The sequence below is a fragment of the Mesocricetus auratus genome, unplaced genomic scaffold, assembly GCF_017639785.1.
Source record: "Mesocricetus auratus isolate SY011 unplaced genomic scaffold, BCM_Maur_2.0 Super-Scaffold_100014, whole genome shotgun sequence".
NCBI lineage: Eukaryota > Metazoa > Chordata > Mammalia > Rodentia > Cricetidae > Mesocricetus > Mesocricetus auratus.
The window spans coordinates 17,466,473-17,487,172 of NW_024429197.1; the positions used below are offsets into that span (position 1 = coordinate 17,466,473).

Genomic DNA, 20,700 nt, shown 5'->3' on the forward strand with positions numbered 1-20,700 from the left:
TAGATACCCCTGTTCTTAACAGGTGGAGCTCAAAGTGTCTGTGGGTTGCTCTCTTAGACTCAGAGAAGCATCACCGCTTCCTGGAAGCCTCATCTGATTGTTCCTCTACATGCAACAAGGTCTATCAGAGATTCAGCTCTGATCCTGGGGGTTTTCAGGCATTCACCCTAGCAGATAACAACCAATAAGGTCTGGCACTTGACATCTCTACAAGCCCTTGAGCTCTTGAGCATTCTTACCCTGGATGTGGAAAGAAGGGTCAGCCTGGTTCATAACTCCCTGGGTGTCTAAATGTTTACATTCCTCTTGGAGGAGGCTCTCTAAGACGATATAAGTTGGGAGTAGCTTGGTAAATGGCCTGGGAAGAAAGGTGAGCCACTAATGTGTGTTTGCTTTGAGATCTGGGCCTGACAGACGGTTCCAGAAAGGTCTGGAGAGCTAGGCAGATTTTGCTTTGTGGTGGTATATGCGAGCTTGGGGTTGGAGCTGAGCTTGGGGAGCATGAACCAATGGTTTCTATTCTCACCCTTCTCAGTATGGGGTTCAGCCTCTTCTCAGCTCCAACGCTGACCTGATGTCTAAGATGTGACAGATGCTAAGGCAGTAGCCTCCTCAGGGCCCCTGACTCCGTTTACCATCCCGGGGCCCAGAAGTCGACTTGATTCTGTGTGAAGGATGGTGTTTCTGCTTTGGTAGGAAGGCTTGTGTGCTAGTGACACTGCCCTGGACAGACCCTAGCTGCAGCATTTAATCTGACAAGACAGTCACAGCTGGGGAAGGCTTGCTAGTTGCTTTTGTTTTGTTTGTTTGTTTGTTTCCATAGCTGTGACAACATCCCTGACAGAACAGTTCAAGGGCTATTCAACTCATGGTTCCAGGCAGTTCCATTCCATCAGAGTCAGGGGAATGGATGGAAAAGCAGTTGACACCACAGAGGTGGGAGTGTGTATCATCAACTGCTCACACCAAGGTAGACCCCGAAGCAGAGAGCATGGCAGGAACCAGGGGGTGGGCATGACCTTGAAGTATCTATTTATAGCAGTTGGCCCCACCTCCTGAAAAAGGGTCCTAGAGCCTACAAAAAAAATACTGTCCCCAGCTATGGAACAAATATCCAAAGCATGAGCCGAGCTGGCCAGGGACATTCTTGGTTGAAATCATAACAGGTTCTAATGGGTGGCAAGGTTGGAACCACTTCTCTTCATGTCATTCTCTGGTCTGGGCTTTCCCATGTTCCTAGGGCTAGGGACGCTGAGTACCCCATCCCTGTGACATGAGGGCAGTGACATCGAGGAGCTGGTGAAGGGGCCTCTTTGTCCAGTCCCTGTTACTGTTTTTTTGTTCAAACTGCCCTGGGCCAAGACCCTAAGTGCTCAACACGGTGAACTGTGGGCAACTTTGCAGCTTGGCAAAAAGATGCATTTCCGATGCCAAATGTTGACACACTGAATTCAGTGTCGACTGGGGACCTTTTAGAAACATTCAGCATAACATAATAGACTAATTCATTAGCACCCCATGGGTCTGAATGGGGAGAAGCCGATGCTCGGAAAACATGGCCTCAAGGAACGACAGATGAAAATATCTTTCCCATGATGTAACTGTTATTGCCGGGAAGTGGCATTAATTGTGATTGCTTATCTATTAATTTATTATAATTCTTTTTTTCACCTCCAGGCTCTTACCTACACATGACATGCACCAGGGGCTCAGCTGGGGCTGATTAGCACAGGGTTATCTGGGAATGGCTCAAAGCTGGCTGACACCGATAATGGCAGCTAGGGTAATTAAAACGTCTTCTGCATGGGAGAAGCGACTTTGGAGAGATGTTTTGAGGGGAAGGGTTGATGATGCGCATTTCCAAAGATGAATGCCAAATGCCACTCCCCTTCCCAATATAGCCACCACTGACCAATGGGCATGAAAGGGGAGAGTCACGAGGTAGAGCCGGGAGCCAACAGGGCTGAAGCTAGCAACAGGCTGCGACCAGGGAAGAGGGCTGAGGGAGACATGCTGGATGCCCTGACACATGGAGGCTACTGGGATTGCCATGGGAGACACCCGATACACAATCCACCATACAGGTGTCTGCACTCTGATGACCACATCTTCCTGGAAGAGCCTGGTCTCCTATGCCTCAGAAAGGGGCTGGGGTGGGGGAGAAGAACAGTGCCGCGAAGCAGCCATGGGCAAGAGTCGGAGTGCGAGCCTAAGCCAGTATCATTGATCTGTTGTGAGACTCTGGGCAGAAAGCACATTCTCCCCTTGTGGCCTTGAAGGAAAAATCAGAGGATGTAGGCAAAGGATGTAAGTGTGGGATACATGAAGGCTCTGTTTACCCCATTAGTGTCAATCACCATGCTGGACCATTATGGCCAGGCATCACGAAGAGTCTACCTGCTAGAGAAGGCTGGGGACACTGCAGCGACAGTTGTGGGCAGAGGGTTTGGAAGCAGCTGTGCCGGGGGACTCTCTTGTCTGTTTGCTTCTGGGTCACCTCAGTTTCCATTTTGTGGGGGAAACCGGAGAGTCACAGCTCCCATGGACGTTTGTTTTGAGGGTGGAGGACACACAGGAAGCAAAAGCAGGAGGTGCTTAGTGAGTTTATTTGACACGCACTATGCTAAGGAAGTGCCAGGCATTGTTCTAGCACTACACCGCTGTGGATGCTTTCAACACTGACCCTGACAAGTACCACTGCCATCCTCACTGTTTTAGATACAGGCATGAGGCACAGAGAAGGAGGTACATTGACTAAGGAAGTGAGCTCTTTTTTGTGGTGGTGGTGGTGGTGGTGGTGGTGGTGGTGGTGGTGGTGGTGGTGTGTGTGTGTGTGTGTGTGTGTGTGTGTGTGTGTGTGTGTGTGAGTGGTATGTATATAGTGTGTACACATGCCTGTGCAGAGACCAGCAGAAGACGTTGGGTGGTCTGCTCTCTCACTCACCCCTTTGAAACAGGGTCTCTCACTGAACTTGGAACCAGGCTGGAGTCCAGGAAGCCCCAGAAGCCTTCTGGACCTACCCGAGACAGCCACTGCCATGGTTTTAAGTGTGCACAGCCAAACTTGGCCTTTTAAGGTGGCTCTGGATATTTGAACTCAGTTCCCATGCTTGAGCAGCAAGTGCTCTTAACTCCTGAGCCACCTCCCCCAACAATGAAGTATCTTCATCCCAATCAGACACACCAGAGTCCATGGTCTTAACTGCAAGGGATGCTGAGTACTGATCACGCTGATTACGGTCTCATTTGTATGGCAGTCATTCACCCACTCTCTCCTACTCAGGCATCACACAGCACCTGCTGTGGGCCAGGCACTCTGTGGGCACTACAAGTAGGCAGCCTTGCTCACAGAGGAAGTTTCGGGGCTTGTGTGTGAGCTCTGTGTAAGGAGGAACCATCTCTGTTCGTCCTCCCAGCTCAGAGCCGGAGGTCTTAGCATTTGTGGAAGGGTAAAAGAAAAGGTGACCAGCTGCGTCAAGGAAGCAAGGTTTAGGGTAAATGCACACTGCACGGGACTGGAGGGAAGTCTGGGGTGCTAGAATGCTTTTTCCGAAACCTTTGATCTTGACCTCCATGGAAAATGGCATCACTTCAAAGGACACTGGAGCCAGGGTGCTGCCATCTTTAGTCTTGGTCTGGAATGCTGCCAAGGACTGAGCACCTAGCCCTAAGCTCCCGGTGACTTTCTAGGATGCGGAATGACAGACAGAAGCTGGGGTAAGGTGAGCCCTTATGGAGAAGGTGCCCAGTCTCCGTTCTCAGTTCTCAGGGTTCCTGTCTCCCCCACAGTGTTTTCACCAGGTGCCAAGGTCTGGTTTACAGCTAGCAGAATGGGCTCTGAGCACTGACTACATGGTCACTGGGTGTTGTGAATGGAGGGTGTGTGACAATCAGGACGTGCCGGTAACTACTCATGCTGGAGAGAAATTCTCGCTGGCAGCAGTGGCTCACTGCTGTGGTATAAGTGCTCACAGGGTTGACTGCAGGCTAAGAATACAGCACGGAGCTGTGAGAACAAAACTGATTCTCCAATTCCAGTGTGAGCCAACTCCAACACATCACTGGAGAGCTAGCCTGCCTCTTGGCCTTTGTACACGCTGTTCCTTCTGGGTAGAATACCATTCCTCTCTCCCCCACCTGTCAGTGAGCTCCTATTGATCCTTCAAAGCCTAGCTCAAGACACCTGCTTTTTCTAGAAAGCCTGCCTCAAACTTCCCACCGGCTATCAGCCCTACAACTCTTTTTTTGTTTGTTTGTTTGGTTTTTCTTTTGTTTTGGAGGCTGGTCTGCAACTCACTCTGTAGACCAGGCTGGCCTCGAACTCACAGAGATCAGCCTGCCTCTGCCTCCCAAGTGCTGGGATTAAAGGAGTGAGCCACCAACTCCTGGCAGCCCTACAACTCTTAACATCTCCTTGTTCTGTGCCCTATGTCCGTCTGCCCAAGGTCAGAGGTCAGCTGTATCAGAGCCAGACACGTAGAGGAAGATGGACTGGAAAGTCTTAGTCCTAGCCATCTTGAAATTGCCAGCTTAGCCCAGATGCTGGGTGAAGACTGGTGGCTGGTGCTCTATAGGATTGTAGTGATGCAGGGCTGGGGGGTCAGGTCCCTGAATGAGGGAGGGCAGAGAGGGAGGTTGCAGCTGGCTCCAAGGCCATGCAGCTCAGCAGAGGTCCCCTCTTTGGCACAGGACACCATGATTCTGCTGATCTCAGATCACAACTAATTATTCTAATGGCTTTAAATGGCCCTAAATGTTCTCAGAGTTTGGACAGGACCCATCTGGAGCCAGCAGGTGAGCTGGCCCCAGTGACAGCAAGGGGCTGACTTCAGAATGGATGGGGCAGGATCCAAGGTGGCCATTCCAGGTGTGATGGGAGGCCTCTGACAGATGTGGTTAGGGACAGTCTAAAGAGTGCTAATAGCCACTCATTCCTGCTCTAAACCAGCCAAGCTCTGCTCTCTTCCCTGGGCCTGATCACATTACTAGGCCTCCCAAGGAGTTAGAAGCCCATTTTGCAGAGGAAGAAACTGAGTCATGGGAGGTCTGGTGACTTATCCAGGGTCCCCATACTAGTCAGCAGAGAAGTTGCTCTCTATTCTGGCTCCAAAGACTTTTCAAAAGTGAACAGTTCACAGAGGTGTCATCGTGGTCTCACTTGGATCAATATCTACAGCCTTGAGAAGGCTTGTGTTTGCTCCAACTACAGAACTGTCCCCAGTAGGCTGGCCCAGGCCCAGCTCAAGTAGCCTTCATCCCCAGAGGTACCACCCTTGCCCACAGGACCCGGCGGTACATTACCAGAGTGGTGAAGATGAAGTGGTAGTATTCAGTCATCATGCCCATGGCCATGGCCTGTGGGGAAGCAGAGCGTTAGCCAGGGGCACGGACCTCTAAACAGCCCTCCATTCACCAGGGCCAGGGGAGCTGGGGCACAGGACAGACTGTAGGTTGCATGAAGCTGTCTGCTAAGGCCTAGGGTGTCCACTGAGACCTTACAATGAATATATGAATTGGCTGGCAGACAGCAGCAGGTTCCCACTGTTGTGAGTAGCAAAATCACCTGAGGAAGTTTCCAGTGTGGGGCTTGGGGCCATGTTCTCCCAGAGTGTCCAGTTCGGCAGGGCAGTGGGAAGATGCCTAGCTGTCTGGATTTTCAGGCAGTGTCTCTGGGCCTGTCACTCAGACATGCTGACAGAAGCTTGAGCCTCCTCAAGAGCCTGACTCTACATGGTGGGGCTCTCCCAGTCAGCCAGGCTGGAGGGGGATGTCCTTAGCGTGAGCGTCCCCCAGGAGCAATGAAGCCTCCATGCTTCCCTAATCCCATCAGGCCACACAACACACCACATGCTCCTCTGGGATTGTTAGTACACAGCCGCTCGAGGTCTCTGGGTGATGTATCCTATGTGTTTTATTAGAAGCCTGTAATCTATAACACTAACGACTGCCATGTATTTTTCCACAGAGTTCCTCAGAAAGCAGGGTCCACCAAGGGTTCTGGAGGAAAATGTCATGGGGTCAAATATACCTTGAACTGCTGCATGCATTCTGCACCCTCATCCATGCTGTGAGGGCTCGGTGGAGGCCAGCAGCCAGGAAAGGCCTCAACCTCCTTTAACCCACTGTTAGCTCAGTCAAGGGTCCTCATCTGTAACTCTGGATGTTTTGCAGGCAGACAGACCTGGGACTAATCTGAATTCCTGGCTGGATGACCTCAGGCCTGCTGCTTTCCCTTCAACCTCGGTCTCTTCACCTGTCAAAGGCTGTAATAATAGCCCCCTGCCTCCAGGGTCAATGAGGAGGGACAGATACCCGCTGAGTGACTGGTTGGTAACCAATGCTATGACTGTCATTCTGTCACGCATGCAGGGAAGAGGGGAAGCCCCAGGACAGTGAAGGTTACAGGACTTTTGCACAGGTATTCCACACAGGGACCCTAAGGCCTCTCCAGGCCCAACACCAGAACCCCCATCTCTTCTGTCCCATCTCACTGACACCCCCAGAGATGTCTGAGGAGGGATTATGAATGTGGACTCCCTCATGTAACATGGAAGGGAAGGGGCAGGACAGTAGGAAGATATTTTCCACCTTAGGCAGGGCAGCGTGTTTCCCAAGCTGGCCTTGAACTTGTAGTAGGGCTGAAGATGACATTGAATTTCTGATGCTCCTTTCTGTACCTCCTGATGGCTGAGATCATGTACCACCACATGTGGCTTATGTGGTGCAGGGGAATTGAACCTGAGGCCTTGTGTGTTCTAAGTAAGTACTCTACCAATTGAGCAATATCCCTAGGACCCAGATACTCTCTGTATCTCTATACAGCCCAGACTGGCATTGAACTTACTCTGTAGCCCAGGCTGGCCTTGAACCATGATCCTCTTGCTTCCACTTCCTTTGCAGGGCACAGATATGGAGGCTGCCAGTCAGGATGGGTACTCCAAATGAAGGGTGGTGCTTGAGCCCCACAGGGTTTTGAAAACGTCCCAATCCCTGCTTGGCAAGCCGTTCCCCCCCCCCCCCCGCCCCGTCTTGAAAGACCTACATCACCTTGTGTCTTTGACTCTTGTGTTTCTCTTGATCATGTGTCAAAGTTCCTCCAATCACCTGGGACACTTTTAGGGATAACTACTGGCCTTTTACATAAAACACAAGTTCAGATCAAATGTATGAGGTTTCACTGTGGTGGCCTGTAGGTCCTTTTATGCTTATCTTCCTTCCTTCCTTCCTTCCTTCCTTCCTTCCTTCCTTCCTTCCTTCCTTCCTTCCTTCCTTCCTCCCTCCCTCCCTCCCACTCCCCCTCCTTCCCTCCCACTCCCACTCTCCCTCCCTCCCTCCCACTCTCCCTCCCTCCCTCCTTCCCTCCCTCCCTTCCTGAAACACAGTTTCTCTCTGTAGCCCAGGCTATCCTTTACAGATCAGGCTGGCTTCAAACTCAGAGATCCGCCTGCCTCTGCCTCTTGAGTGGAATTAAAGGCATGTGCCACCACCGCCTGGCTGCCGTTACTTTCCTAAGTGGCTAGCAGAGCTCAGCTTTCGCGCTAGCGTGAGTCCTGTTTGGGAACAGAGAACCATCCTGGCTGGAGAACCATTCTCTTCTGCCATCGTTGATTGTTTGGAGAGCAGGTGCTGTGGCTATGTGGAATTAGTCACTGGGATAGGCAGAGAGGCATCTGGGGACAGTCCTGAGAAACTGAGGACCTCTATACACACCCACACCCCACCATGGCTGTTCTCATGACTCTAGGCAACCTGGTGGGGTGGGCTAGGAGGCAGTGTTTATGCTGGGGCACTCTGAATACTAGGACATGACATGGGGCAGATTATACATCGTTAACACAACGGGAGTAAAAGAACCATTATACTGCTGGTACAATGAGGCACAGAGTCATAGTGGCCCCAGCATCATGCAGGCAGCCAGAGAGACAGCTAGGATGCTTCCCGAGATCAAGCTCTGTACCTGGGAGAGAGGAGGTAGAGCTATGCCAGGCGCCCACCCTCAGCTTGGACAGTGCTCACCCACCTGCTTGAGGATCTGGGCCGCCATGGTGTGGCTGCAATCAAAGATGATGCGGAACTCCCGGCCCCGCTTCATCTCCTTGAGCAAGGGGCGTGAGTCATCCGAGTCGATGGGGAGCTGGCGGATCTTCAGGCGAATGTTGTACCTGGATGGGGCCATGATGAGCTCCTGCAGCCGGATGAGACCTGGGGCCCAGGACACAGAAGGCACACACGTGCATGCGTGCATAAAACATCTCAGGTATCTACTCAGGTACCTCCATGAGGTATTCCTTGTTTTCTCTGTTCAGAAAGGATTTCCTACCTTCAAACATGCCCCAATATCCACGCCAGCTCAGAGGGCTCTTCCCTTGGCCTGTTCTGCCTGCCCCTCACCCCCCCCCTCATTCTGCCGTGACTAGCGCCCCATAGCACCTGGCCCAGGGCCGTGACACTTAGGGAGTACTCAAATAACGTTTCTGTTATTGGGTTGACTTTACTGTTTTCTTCTCCCCACACTGAAAAATCTATCCTCCACCTTGGCATTTTGTAAAACCACTTAATCTGGGGACTTCCAGGGAAAACAGAATGTCACTTCCTGGAGACAAATGGCTTGCTTAGGCCTAATTAAGTTCATTTCCTTCCCTGTTTCAAGCTCCATTCTTGCTGACTCCTCTGTGGATTCTGGGAGGGAGGCTGCTTGCTGCTTTCTATTGCCCCTACTCAGGCCCACTGAAGGAGGGCTGAGGCAGCAGTGCTCTCCCCCTCCCTGCAATGTGTCCTCAGCTAAGCCTCAGCAGCTGTACATAGCTCACACACCCATGTTCTATAGACCGTGGTTCACACACCCATGTTCTATAGACCGTGGCTCACACTGCCATGTTCCATAGACCATGGTTCACACACCCATGTTCCATAGACCGTGGTTCACACACCCATGTTCTATAGACCGCTCACTTATCCTAAGCACCTTCTCCCCACCCCATTTTTATGTTCTCAGGAAGGATCCTACCCAGCTAAAGGAACAAAGTGCATGGCCCCAATCTGACCAAGCAGTGCATTCATTGGAAATAGAAACGTGGGGGATCTGTGATGAATAATGGCAGGTAAGAAACAACCTTTTTTATGAAAGCAAGGAGGACATAAGTCTGGGGTCACTGAATATAACCAGAGATATGATCCATCAGGGTGGATGTCAGAGAAGATGAAAAGGGGAGGAAACATGTCTTAATGGCACCCATTTGAACCTCTGGGTCAAACAGTAAACTGAGGCAGTCCTCTAATGTCTTAGTAAAGACTACCAGTAAGAACCACACACACAAGAGCCTGGGCAGTGTTGGTGTATACCTTAATCCTAGCACTTGGGAGGCAGAGGCAGGGAGATCTATGAGTTCGAGGCCAGCCTGGTTTACAGAACAAGTTCTAGGACAGCCAGAGCTACACAGAGAAATCCAAATTCAAAACAACAACAACAACAACGTTGATTCTAAAGAACCACACACACTTACACATATCTGTGTTTCTTAAGCTAATGTGCACTGAATAAAATTTTGTAGTTACTCATTACAGTGTTTCCTATCTGGACAGTATCTCCTTACTTGGTCATTCAAGTCTAGAACCCTTCCAATGGAATCCCAATTTCCAAAGCAACCCCTAGTACACAGCTCTAAAGTTTTCATGGGTTCTGGATACACAGGTGGAAGAATTCTGCTTCCAATAGGTCTCTGAGCTCTTGACACCAGAGTCGATAAGGGAGGGGAGGGGAGCAGCAGAAAGGAGGTTACCCCGTCACACCCAGAACCCCAACTTCTCCAGCAGTTCTGGTCTCTCACATCTGTTACCCGGAGGCCTCCATGCCCACTTCACTCCTGCCCCCTCATTTTTCTGACTCCTGTCCAGCATTAGCAGGCCCGTGGGCTCTGGAGACCCAGATTATGAGGACAGGGACAAGTTGGATGCTGGAGTGGAAGCCACCAGGGCTGTCTTGTCAGCCAAGCACATCACCCCGTGTAATGCATAACGACCCACATTCTCCAGCAGCAAATGTCAGACTTCCTTCCCATCAGTGTAGTCCCTGAGGAGACTGAGGCTCCTTCTGGCCCACCTCCAGAGGACCGGGCTATCTGTGTTTGTCTGAGACGGAGCTTTCCTTTTCCTGCCTCCTTAATCAATCCCTCCCAGAATATCGCACTGAATCACGGTTGCTGGAATGGCTTTTTTCACTTACGAAGCACTTCTGTGCTCGTAGTCACACTTAGCCATCTCCACATCCCGGGATGTATGCAGAACAGGGAGGGTCCTTCGTGCTGGTGGAACAGATAAGGAAACGGAGGGCCACAGAGGTTAAGGGACCTCCCTTAATTCTGAGCCATGCCACAAATAGGATCAGGTTTTGAGAAGCAGTGTTTTGCCTTCTAGGCAGAGACCTTTCTCTCCACCCTAAGGCTTTTTCCCTCCCTAAACCTTTTCCTTTCAGCCCTGGCAGGAGTTTGTGCACAGATTGGATTAGGAAGGTGGACACACGGCACAGCTCAAAGGCCACCTCCTTCACAGCCACTCTCCTTGAGGCTACTACTGTGAGAAGGATGAGCCAAACTCCTTATCCCTTCCTAGATTCATACCCTTTGCACGGAGCTGGGCAGTGCCCGCCCACCAGGCTCAACATTGTCATTTGGTTTGTTCAGTGGGATATTAACAAGCATGATGGAACTCCACACTGGCTGATTCTCTTGCTCCTTGGCTATAGTTAGGACAGAAATGCCTGGGTTAGCCTGCTGGAGGACAGAAACATATGGAGGAGAGCCAAAGGCAGCCTAGAGCTACCAGCAGGCAGGCAAGTAAGCCAGTTGAAACCAAAGAAGCAGCTGGCCAGGTCCAGTAAGCCTCTGACCTGGTGGATGCAGGAGCCAACACAATGTTTACTGTTTTAGACCACTAGATTTTTGGGGGTGGTTTGTTACACAGCTTATTATAGAAAGAGCTAACAGATGCATCCTCGGCTGACATGCCAAAAGGAGTATGGCGATGTGCCAGTCCTCGTAACCGTTAGGAGCCAGTCAGTGTCAGTCTTACTCCCATTTTACAGTGCCTAGGAGTAGAAGACATGGGCTCCACGAGCTGTAGAAGACCATCTTCTAGAAGGTTCAAAGACAGATCTTTCTTGTTGCTAAGGGGTATGAGTCACATTAAGACAAATTTCCTTGTCTCCTTCCTGCTTGGAGTGTTGGCGCCTGGTACTGTAAGGAGCTGCACCAACACTACTGTGCCCAGGAGGAGAAGGTCAAGAGGGGTATAATCATGTCCACATAGCACCCTGGCCTTGTTGAGCTGCTAAACGAGCCCTAGAAAGATCCAGCCCATACCCTCTATCTGCAAGAAAACGGAGTTGATTTGAATTGGTTTGTCCCATCAGCTAAAACATACTACTGGACGTAGCCCTGCCACACTTAGCCAGAGCCTGCTAAAGTCACTGTGCTTCCCACCGGGTGGTGGTCCAGCCTGGTGAAATGTCTTGATTGGAAGAGCGTGGCTCCTGCTTCCCACTTCTTTCTTTCAATGGTATATTACTGTTTAACGCACATCTGAATCCTAGAACCCATTGTTTTCTTGAACAAATCCCATCTCTCACTGCTTCCACTATAAGTACCTTCTAAACTGAACTAAACTGAGACAAATTGAAAATCAAACTGAATTAAATGCTAACGAAATGTTTCAACAAAGAGTACATTAGGCACTGGGAAGGTGAAGAATGAAGGCATTTTTATCCCATATTTTTTGAATGGCTAATCAGACTGTAGGAGAGTCTCAGTGGTAAAGCACTGGCCTAGTATGCACAAGGCCCTGGGTTTGATTGCTAGTATCTTAAACAAAAAAAAAAGGAGTGGAGGAAATGGTTCTATCTTGAGGTCACTGACAATTCCAGGCCATCAGAGCCAAGTAGCGTGGATTTGTCAGTAGACCTAAGGCTCAAGAAAGAAAGCTGCATGCTTAAGCTTCAGTTCTGAGAAGTGCCCCTCGAGTGGTGCCTGTCACCCTGGCATATCTCCTCGCAAAGCCTGGAGGCTCTGCACCCCTGGACAGTGCTTCAAGCCAGGATCAGCTATGTCCACTTAACTGTGACACTACAGCCATCCTGCAAATATCTGTTTCTTCTTCTCTGTTATGTTTCCAAGTTCAGGCAACCCCTTGTGGTGATGTCTGGCTTCCTTTGTTCTTGTGGGGGACCATTCAGTCCCCCCAGATTTTTGCTCTCCTTCTAACCTATCTCACACTCGGCTCTCAGGGGCGTCTACTGAAACCCGACTTTCATTATTCCACAGCTACGCTCGACAGCACTCAGTGGTGCTCCGTTACACACAACATAAAGTCTGAAGCCTGAGGCTGGATGTCAGACCTGCACAGCCAGGCGAATCCCGTCTGTCTCGCTTTCCCTGCTCACACTCCATCCTTTTCCCAGCCAGGCTGGCATCTCAGAACACTGCCCCACCCTCCCTCCTCGGCTCACATTGCTCCTTCTGCCTGCTATGCCTACAACATGCCTTATTCTGTCCTTCTGTGCCCTTATCTTCAAGGTTCAGGGCAAATCTCTCCTTTCTTCTGGGAAGCCAGCACACACCAGCCAAGGCCACAGTCCCGGTACCTAGAGCTCTGACTACTTGTCCTTCCACTTGATTCTCAGCTCTGATGGCCAAGAGTTACCAGCACCCTATAACTAGGCACCTGTTCTCCTAGACTATGATTAACTCCTCAAAAAATAGGGGAGCGGTATCTTCATTTCTACATCCTGTACCATTTCCTGCAGTTCAACCAATGCTTTAAAAATGTCCACACCGTACCAGCCTTGTGCTGAGTCCTAGAGGCACAGAGAACTTATGATCTGGAAGCAGAAATGGGCTCACAAATGTTTGTGCAGCAGTTCTCAACCTGTGGGCCGTGACTTCCACAGGGGTCATATATCAGATGTCCTGAATATCAGATATTTACATTACAATTCATAACAGCAGCAAAATTACAGCTATGAAGTAGCAACGAAAATAACTTTATGGTTGGGGGTCACCACAACATGAGGAACTGTGTTAAAGGGTCACAGCATGAGTAAGGCTGAGAACCACTGATTTAGAAAAGGAAGACCACCAAGTTGCAGAGACACTGGAGAGGACTGGACACCATGGTGACAGAGTTCCATGCTGGGATCTCAGGTGGTAGGCTACCTTTTGAGGATTGCGGCTAGCATGGAGCTCTGTAGCTGTTTATAGAACTCTGAGATGGATAGTGCCCTGATAACTTGTCTGTGGTCCCTCATCCGCTATCCCATCCCCCACCAGGAGGTAATCAAGAGCTGGCATGGAACGGCAGGTGTCTGAGAGCTGGAGGGCTTGTCAAGGCTGGGTGCCCCACCTCTCCACACACACGAGAACAGCCAGGCCAGATGGGTTAAGTGACTTGCCAAGGTCGCTGTCGTTGAAGAGGCTGGGCTAAGAATTTTCCTGAGATTCAAGTCTTTGGAAAGAAAGAGGAAGCAGCTCTGTGCTGGCTAATAGTAGTGGCCTTGGGCTCAGACAGGCCAGCAGGATAGTGTGGGCTGTGATACTGGCTGATGACAGTGGGCGGGCTCTGCTACCTTGCTGAATCTGTTTGTTGCCTTGTTTCTGATTTACCACCCCATGGAGATGCTGAAAGATGAGGAATTAAACAAGACTCTCCTGGCACTGCTTGAGTAATGGTACATATGGTAGTCTCTCCCATGCCCTCATCCTTCTTTTCTCTCCTCCTCTCCTGACCCTCTCTGTGTTCTCCCGGAACACACATTTTGCCAAGATGATGGCTGAAGATACGTCACAGATTGCAAGGTCCAAAGGAAAGGCCCAGAATGTTTGCTGGAGCCCTTAGTGGCTATCTGCTCTAGGCCTATACTGAAGGGCCCAGGACTTGGGAAGTAAAGGGCAACACTATCCTAAGAGGGTTCTGGAAGGCGAGCACCATGATAGATTTGGATGGCTGGACAGGACTGGACTAAGCAGGCCCTGTGCAGAGGAATGAAGGCTGATGTGTTCCAGTTGGGCAAGGCACGAGTGACCGACAGGTGCCTCTGCAAAGGGGGTCCAGCCTCAGCGGAAACTCAGAGCCCAGGCTTTTCCTTCCTCCTCACTGGAAGATGAGACCCAAGCCTAGAGCTTAGCCAGACCTGACCCTGGGTGGGGCCAGCAATCATGTAAGTAGGAAGGAAGCTGGTATCTGAGGTCAGTGGGGGCATGAACAGGAAACAGGGGTGGCTGGGGGTTGGCAAAGAAATGGGGGAAGGGGGCTGTGCGCAGGTGACAGGATGATCAGGAGCTGACCTCCCTTGCGCTTTGAGTCAGGTTTCTATGAATATTTTTTCCTCTTTATTCCGGAGACTCCCATGAGGAGGTGAAGGCAGGGAGTGGCAGCCCAGCCAGCAGGTGGGAGAGCAGGGATTCCCACATAGCACAAACACACTGCACACCAGGCCACAGAGCAAGGAAACTGCGAATGGGTGTGGAGAATATCCCCAGACAGGCCTCCTGCAGGTGGCAGGGTACAGGTTAGCAGTTCAGGCCAGTGATGGGTGGCAGGGCACACACAGGTGTACCAGCGCAGGCTGGGGATAGGTGGCCATGGAACTGTGAGCACCAGTCAATGCTGGGCAAGTGCCAATCACAGATCCCAGTACTCTGCTACTGAAGGTGATGCGTGCTGGGGGAGGAGAGAGTCAGGGGTGAGCCAGGCTGGGGTGTGGCTGGTGTGCATGGGTGTGAGAGATCCTAGGGGCAAGTGTCAGTGTAACTGGCTGTTGTTGGTGTCTGGTGTAAATGTGACTTTCTCCTCGGAGGCAGCTATGCTAGGCAAGCAGACAACCCTAATCTCGGGACTCTGCTCCCTTCCCCTTCCCCCGGTCTTGGCAGGTCTAGTCACCCACCTGTGCTGTCATCATAGACCACAGTGGCTGACCGCCACTTGAGGGACTGGACCAAGTCGAGGATGGCGTGGCTGAGAGAAGCGTAGTCGGGGTAGAGGTTCACATAGAAGGTATCCTTGTTGTCCAGGGGATGGTGTTTCCAGCGCAGTTGGATGTGGGGCACCTCCAAGGCATTGCAGATGGACTGGACTGCATTGGTGCAGGAGCCCTGTGATGGCCCGAAGATGGCTACCACACCCAGCGCCAACTGGTCACAGGCTACAAGAGAGTGGAAGGGGACACAGGGGTGAGTGAGGTGTTATGCACCCTGGGAGTGGGCAGTGATTTTGACAATCCCTTGAACCCATGAGGGAAAGATCCAGAAGTGCACTGGGTGGTGAGAACAACTCATGAAGCCCCAGTTTCGTCATCTGAGCAACAGGGCTGTAACAGTGTCTCCTTCATCTGACACCAGAGAGGTAAGCCCAGCTGTGGAGCACACCAACCCTATAAGCATGCTATACAACCGTGATGTCTTCATTGGTGGCATCCCAGATTCCAGACAAATAGGGGAAGCAAACCTCTAATGACTGGGGACTCCAGCTTCTACCTCCAGTCCTGGCCTGCTCCCTAAGACCTGATATAAACATCTCCCTTCTCTTTCAGTGGTGCCGTCTGGATGTTTAAGATGCCTCTTAGACCTGTGTTCTGCCTTCATTTCTCTTGCTGTGATAAAATATCCTAAAAGCAAATTAGGTGAGAATGGATTTATTTTGGTTCACAGTTTCACCTCGGTAGGGAAATCACAGCAGTGGCTTCAAGCAGCTGGTCACATCACAGCCACTGTCGAGAGCACAGAGAAATGAATGCATGCATGCCTTCTTGCTTGTGCTCAGTTAAATTTCTCTACTCTTAGACAGTTTAGGATCCTCTGCCTAGGGAACGTTTCTGTGTCTGCAGGTCTTTTAGGGAAACCATCACTGCCTCATCTCCAACAGCAGCACCCGTCCCCCTATACCCCCTAAGCTCCATACCCCACAGAGATTTTGTTTAAAAGATTTGTAAAACAGGGCCTCCAAAACTAAATGCTGAACCATTGGGAAGGCTGACACATTGTTAAACAAAGTCTGTCTTCCCCTCCTACCTTGGTGACTACACCAGTCCCCAGCCCATCCCTTATCTTTTACATACATGCAGGCCCAAGTTTGTGTGTACACACACACATGCACCAAATGTAATAATGTTTTAAAGGATGTACACCTCTGCTAGGATGCTTAGACCGAAGACTTGACAGAATGACTTGTGTCTACTCAAAAAAAAGAAAGAAAGAAAGAAAAAGGAAAAACCACCCTTACACCACTCCAAAAAATAAATCTGCTTCATGGGCCCTCACTTTGCTCTGACCTTGAAACAGGCAACTAAGGTTGTAGCATCTCTTCCATTCTTACAATGACTACCCTTTTATGGGATGCTCCTATCCTGGATCAAGGGCTGAGCATCATGTTTGACTGAGACAGGAGTTAGTAGAAGAAGCACCAGGTGTGCAATGCAGAAGGGAGTGTTGAGATAGTGATGTTGGTGTAGAGGACACTACGGGTGATAAAGATGTCTGTGGCATCACAATCATGGAGATGAAGCCAGCAGGCATGGCAAGAGATGCAGCTGGAGAGAGAAGGAGATAAAAATGGGGTCTCTGTGGACCATTGTACCTGTGGGATGGTGCTGCTGATAAAGATGCTGTCATCAGGAAAATGATGGTGTTGAGGACAGAAGGAGGGGTGACGTTGGTGTTGACAAGACTGGTGGTGATGATGATGTTGTCATAGCAATGATGGCAGCAGAGGTAGGGATGGAGGAGATAGCATGAACAGGGATGACAAGAATTGTGGTGCTGACATTTGTGGTACTGACAGATGATAGTAATGTACACACTAGACTCCATTCTCCCAAAGGTGCAGAGTCTGGACCTAGTTGGACTCATTCCCAACTTCCACTTGTTTTTATCCTTGTCCCCTCTCTGCATATGTCCTCCAGTCCTTCCATGTTTCTTCTACTCTCTAAGAATCTTCCAGAATGGAAGAACTCTGCTACCAACAAGGCCTAGGACAGAGGTTGTCACAGCATCAGTAGCAGCAACAATAGCAGCCTTGCTTCCAGATGTTTCCAGGGCAGCAGCCAACCTTGTCCTGGCAGTCCTGTGCATACACTGCAGTAATTACATTATTTGTGGCTTCAATTTTGAATCCATTTTCTGGTCATTTTACAGTAACTCAATGGTTCACAGTCATTGTAGGAGTCCCCAGCCTGAATACACCCTCCCTTCCATGGCAATTGTAGTTATAGCTGAAATTATCCCAATCAATTTGTGTCTTAAAAGGAATTGAGCCACCCAGAGAATAAGTGCAGGCAGAGGAGCCTGGGGAGTGCTGGGTCGATTCCAGCCTGCTCTGGCCAGGCTTGGAAGAAAACACAGTGCTTTCTGGGCTGCTGGCTCAGATCCTGCTTGGCAGACATTCTTCTTTTAATTTTCCACAAAACACTTCAAAATAAAGGCAATAGTGAAAGTCCCTTTTAATAGGGAAAGGCCTCCTGGGCCTCAAGCAAGAGGAAAGATGAATTCAGCCAGAGCTGGTGGGGTAGATGGTGCCAGGCTTTGTCTTGCTATGTCCCCTTGCCCCACATGATCTAAGGTGGTTGGATCCAGCTCACAGGGGGAGAATGGTGGTGCTAACGTTCATCTAGAAACAATTAATTATCAGTGGATATCTCAGAATTGGGCCTAAGTGCATCTCCTTGGAAGGGTCCTAGTGAGGGTCCTGAGGAATGCAGCCTGAAAATCAAAAATCAAAAGGAGTACGGACCGGGAGAGTTTGCAGCTCCTGGGGAAGTGGGGTGTTCAGTGGGAGCCAGCACAGCAGAAGAAAAGCCTGGAGGATCAGACAGCATGGCTTCCATCTGTGGAAGAGGGAGGCTACCTGCCAGGTTTGAAAAACCTGAGACACAGTGCCATATACTAAAGCCCCCTTCCGACATGTGTGTGTGTGTGTGTGCATGTGTGTGTGTGTGTGTGTGTGTGTGTGTGTGTGTGTGTGTGTGTGTGCATGTGTTGGATGGAGATGGAACCCAAGGCATATGCCAGAAAGCTCTGTACCACTGGGCCACACTCCTACCTGAGTCTATTCCTTTGTGGCTGATTAAAACTCCATTGTTTAATTATGTGCCAACCTGTCTGTTCTCTTTAAATGGTCCTTTCATCCATATCTAGCTTTTGGTTGTTAACAGAAAAATGACTAGATAGAAATATCTTTTTATGCATAAGATTCGGTAGATGTTTGGTGTGGTGTTTTGAAAAAAATGCCCCCCTAGGGAGTCATACTATTAGGAGGTGTGGCTTTTTTGGAGTAAGTATGGCCTTGTTGGAGAAGTGTGTCACTGTGGGGGTGAGCTTTGAGTTTTCCTATGCTCAAACTACACCCAGTGTGGAATACAGTTCTCTTCCTGTTGCCTGCGGATTCAGATGTAGATCTCTCAGCTCCTTCTCCAGCACCATGTCTGCCTGCAGGCTGCCATGTCCCACACTGAAGATAAGGGACTAAACCTCTGAAACTGTAAGCCAGCTCCAATTAAATGTTTTCCTTTGTGAGAGTTGCCATGGTCATGGTGTTTCTTCACAGCAAGGAAAATCCTAACTAAAACACATAGATACATGCAAACAATGCTGTATGAAGCTGAATCCATCCTACCAGCCTTGTGTACAAGAAGCAAATCTCAAAAGTCATGTCGGTCTACACACAGAAACAGATCAGAGAGCCAACCGTGAAGAACACAACCACAGAACTCCTAAAGACTGTCTTCAGGATAGACAAAGACTTCTCAACCAGAATGTACAATGAGAATTACTAATAAATCAGACTTCTGACAATTAAAGACTTTGCTTCTCATGAGATATGACCACTAAGAGAGGATGAAAGACAATACCATATGTAATAGACATAATACATATAGGATGTATTATTCACACACACACACACACACACACACCCAAAATGACTCTTGCCAGACTATATAAAGAACTCCTTTAAATCAACAAGGAAATGACAAGCAACTCAGCTTTTAAAAGGTCATTGAAAGGTTAAAAAAGAAGCACTCCAAAAAGGAGAAAATGAATATTTAAATGACCTATTCAATATTCAAATTAGCAGAGCAGGGCATATTAGGTCTCATGGGGCCTTGGGACACAGAAGCACAAAGCTTGGCACCACCTCTGACTGAATTAGTCCTTCCTCCTGCACTGAGCCCGACGAGGTCTTTCCCCATTAAAAGGGACTTCCATTGTCTAGTCATCTGATAAATAGAAAAGAAAACCACAATAAGACAACCACTTAAAAAATCAACACAATGGCTTCAAATCGTTTTTAGAAAAAAAATCTTCAAAAGTCTAACTGACCTTGCTGCACTTGCTGCATGTCAGCACAGATGCGGAACACCCGCCAGCCTTGTGGACCGCTGTGCGAGTGCAGATTTGTGCAACCACCTATGAAACTGCTCCCCTCACCACCATGTCCCCATGCTTCATCTCCTAAAAACAAACTCAACAAAACTGGGTGCCTGTGCCCCTGAAGACAAGCACCCAGCCGTTTGCAGAAACACTGCATTAGTAACTCCTGAGTGGGAGCAACTCGAGGGCTCATGGAGAGTGCGATCAGTCATGATGCCCCACGAGTGCAGGGCTGGGGAGTACTGCTGCATTCGACTCCATGGAATTGAATGGAGGGCACGGAGTGATGGCAGCCACAAATAGATAGCATGGTCACAGGGGCTCCCAGAGGCCTAGAAGGGCTTGCCTGCTCTCTGGCTTGATCTGGGTGCTAGAGATGCTGCCTTGAACTAGCTAGACAGGTTTCTTTCTTCTGAATACTCCCTGGCCAAGCCCAGGATGGACTCACTTCTCCTGCGTCATTCCCTGTGGCTGGCAGGCCTGGGTCTATCTTCCCAGCCACGAAAAACAGAAGTCCTGCAGTGTTAGGGGCTGGCTACCTAAGCCTTTCTCACCTTGTGACCCCTAGCTTCTGTCACCCAGAAAATGCTCACCAGGATTACCCAGGTGCATTCCTGCCCTCCTGCAGAACCAGCCTGCTTTCCAAGCTGCCCTTGTCCTCACTGTTCCAAGGCCCTCCAGAGCACAGCTGAGACGGCTCCTACTCCAGGAAACCCTCCTGCTTGTGCCAGCACTTGTGTGATTCGCTGCCATTCTCTGGCTACCGTAGCTGTGGGTCCTATGACCCGACTGCCTACTTGGATGTGATCTGTAGAGGGGTGAAGCTTTGTCTCCCTGTGGGGTTATCAGGAGAAATTTAAAGTGACTCTAACATACCAGCAATCTGTTAATACTGTCTCTCACTTGTATATATATCACACCAAACCCTCAGTAATGACTTTGGGCACTCTGGTACAGGTCCATGATTGGTGCGCTGGTTATTATTGCCAACTTGACACAACCCTGGGAGGACAGTACAGCAACTAAGGAATTGCTCCCATCAGACAGGCCTGTGGGCCTTTCTGTAGGCTATTGTCTTGATTGAGGATGTAAGAGGGTCCACATGGGAGGCAGAGGCAGGTGATTCTCTGTGAGTTCAAGGCCAGCCTGGTCTACAAAGTGAGTTCCAGGACAGCCAAGGCTGTTACACAGAGAAACCCTGTCTCGAAAACCAACAACGAAAAGAGGGTCCAGCCTACTGTGGGTGGTGCCACCCCTGGCAGGCGGTCCTGGGTTGTATAAGAAAGCAGGC

At 49.9% G+C, this 20,700-nt stretch overlaps 1 protein-coding gene across 3 annotated transcripts in view; it reads right to left on the reverse strand.

Annotated features, from left to right (window-relative positions):
* Window positions 1-20,700, reverse strand: part of Grik3 (glutamate ionotropic receptor kainate type subunit 3) — a 218,565-nt gene that overhangs the window by 61,893 nt on the left and 135,972 nt on the right. For all 3 annotated transcript variants that reach the window (XM_005084371.4, XM_040756664.1, XM_040756665.1), the window contains 3 exons: window positions 14,933-15,190; window positions 8,021-8,202; window positions 5,302-5,355 (listed from right to left, as the gene is read on the reverse strand). In XM_005084371.4, the coding sequence (XP_005084428.3) occupies window positions 5,302-5,355; window positions 8,021-8,202; window positions 14,933-15,190 (494 nt within the window). The remainder of the gene's footprint in view (window positions 1-5,301; window positions 5,356-8,020; window positions 8,203-14,932; window positions 15,191-20,700) is intronic.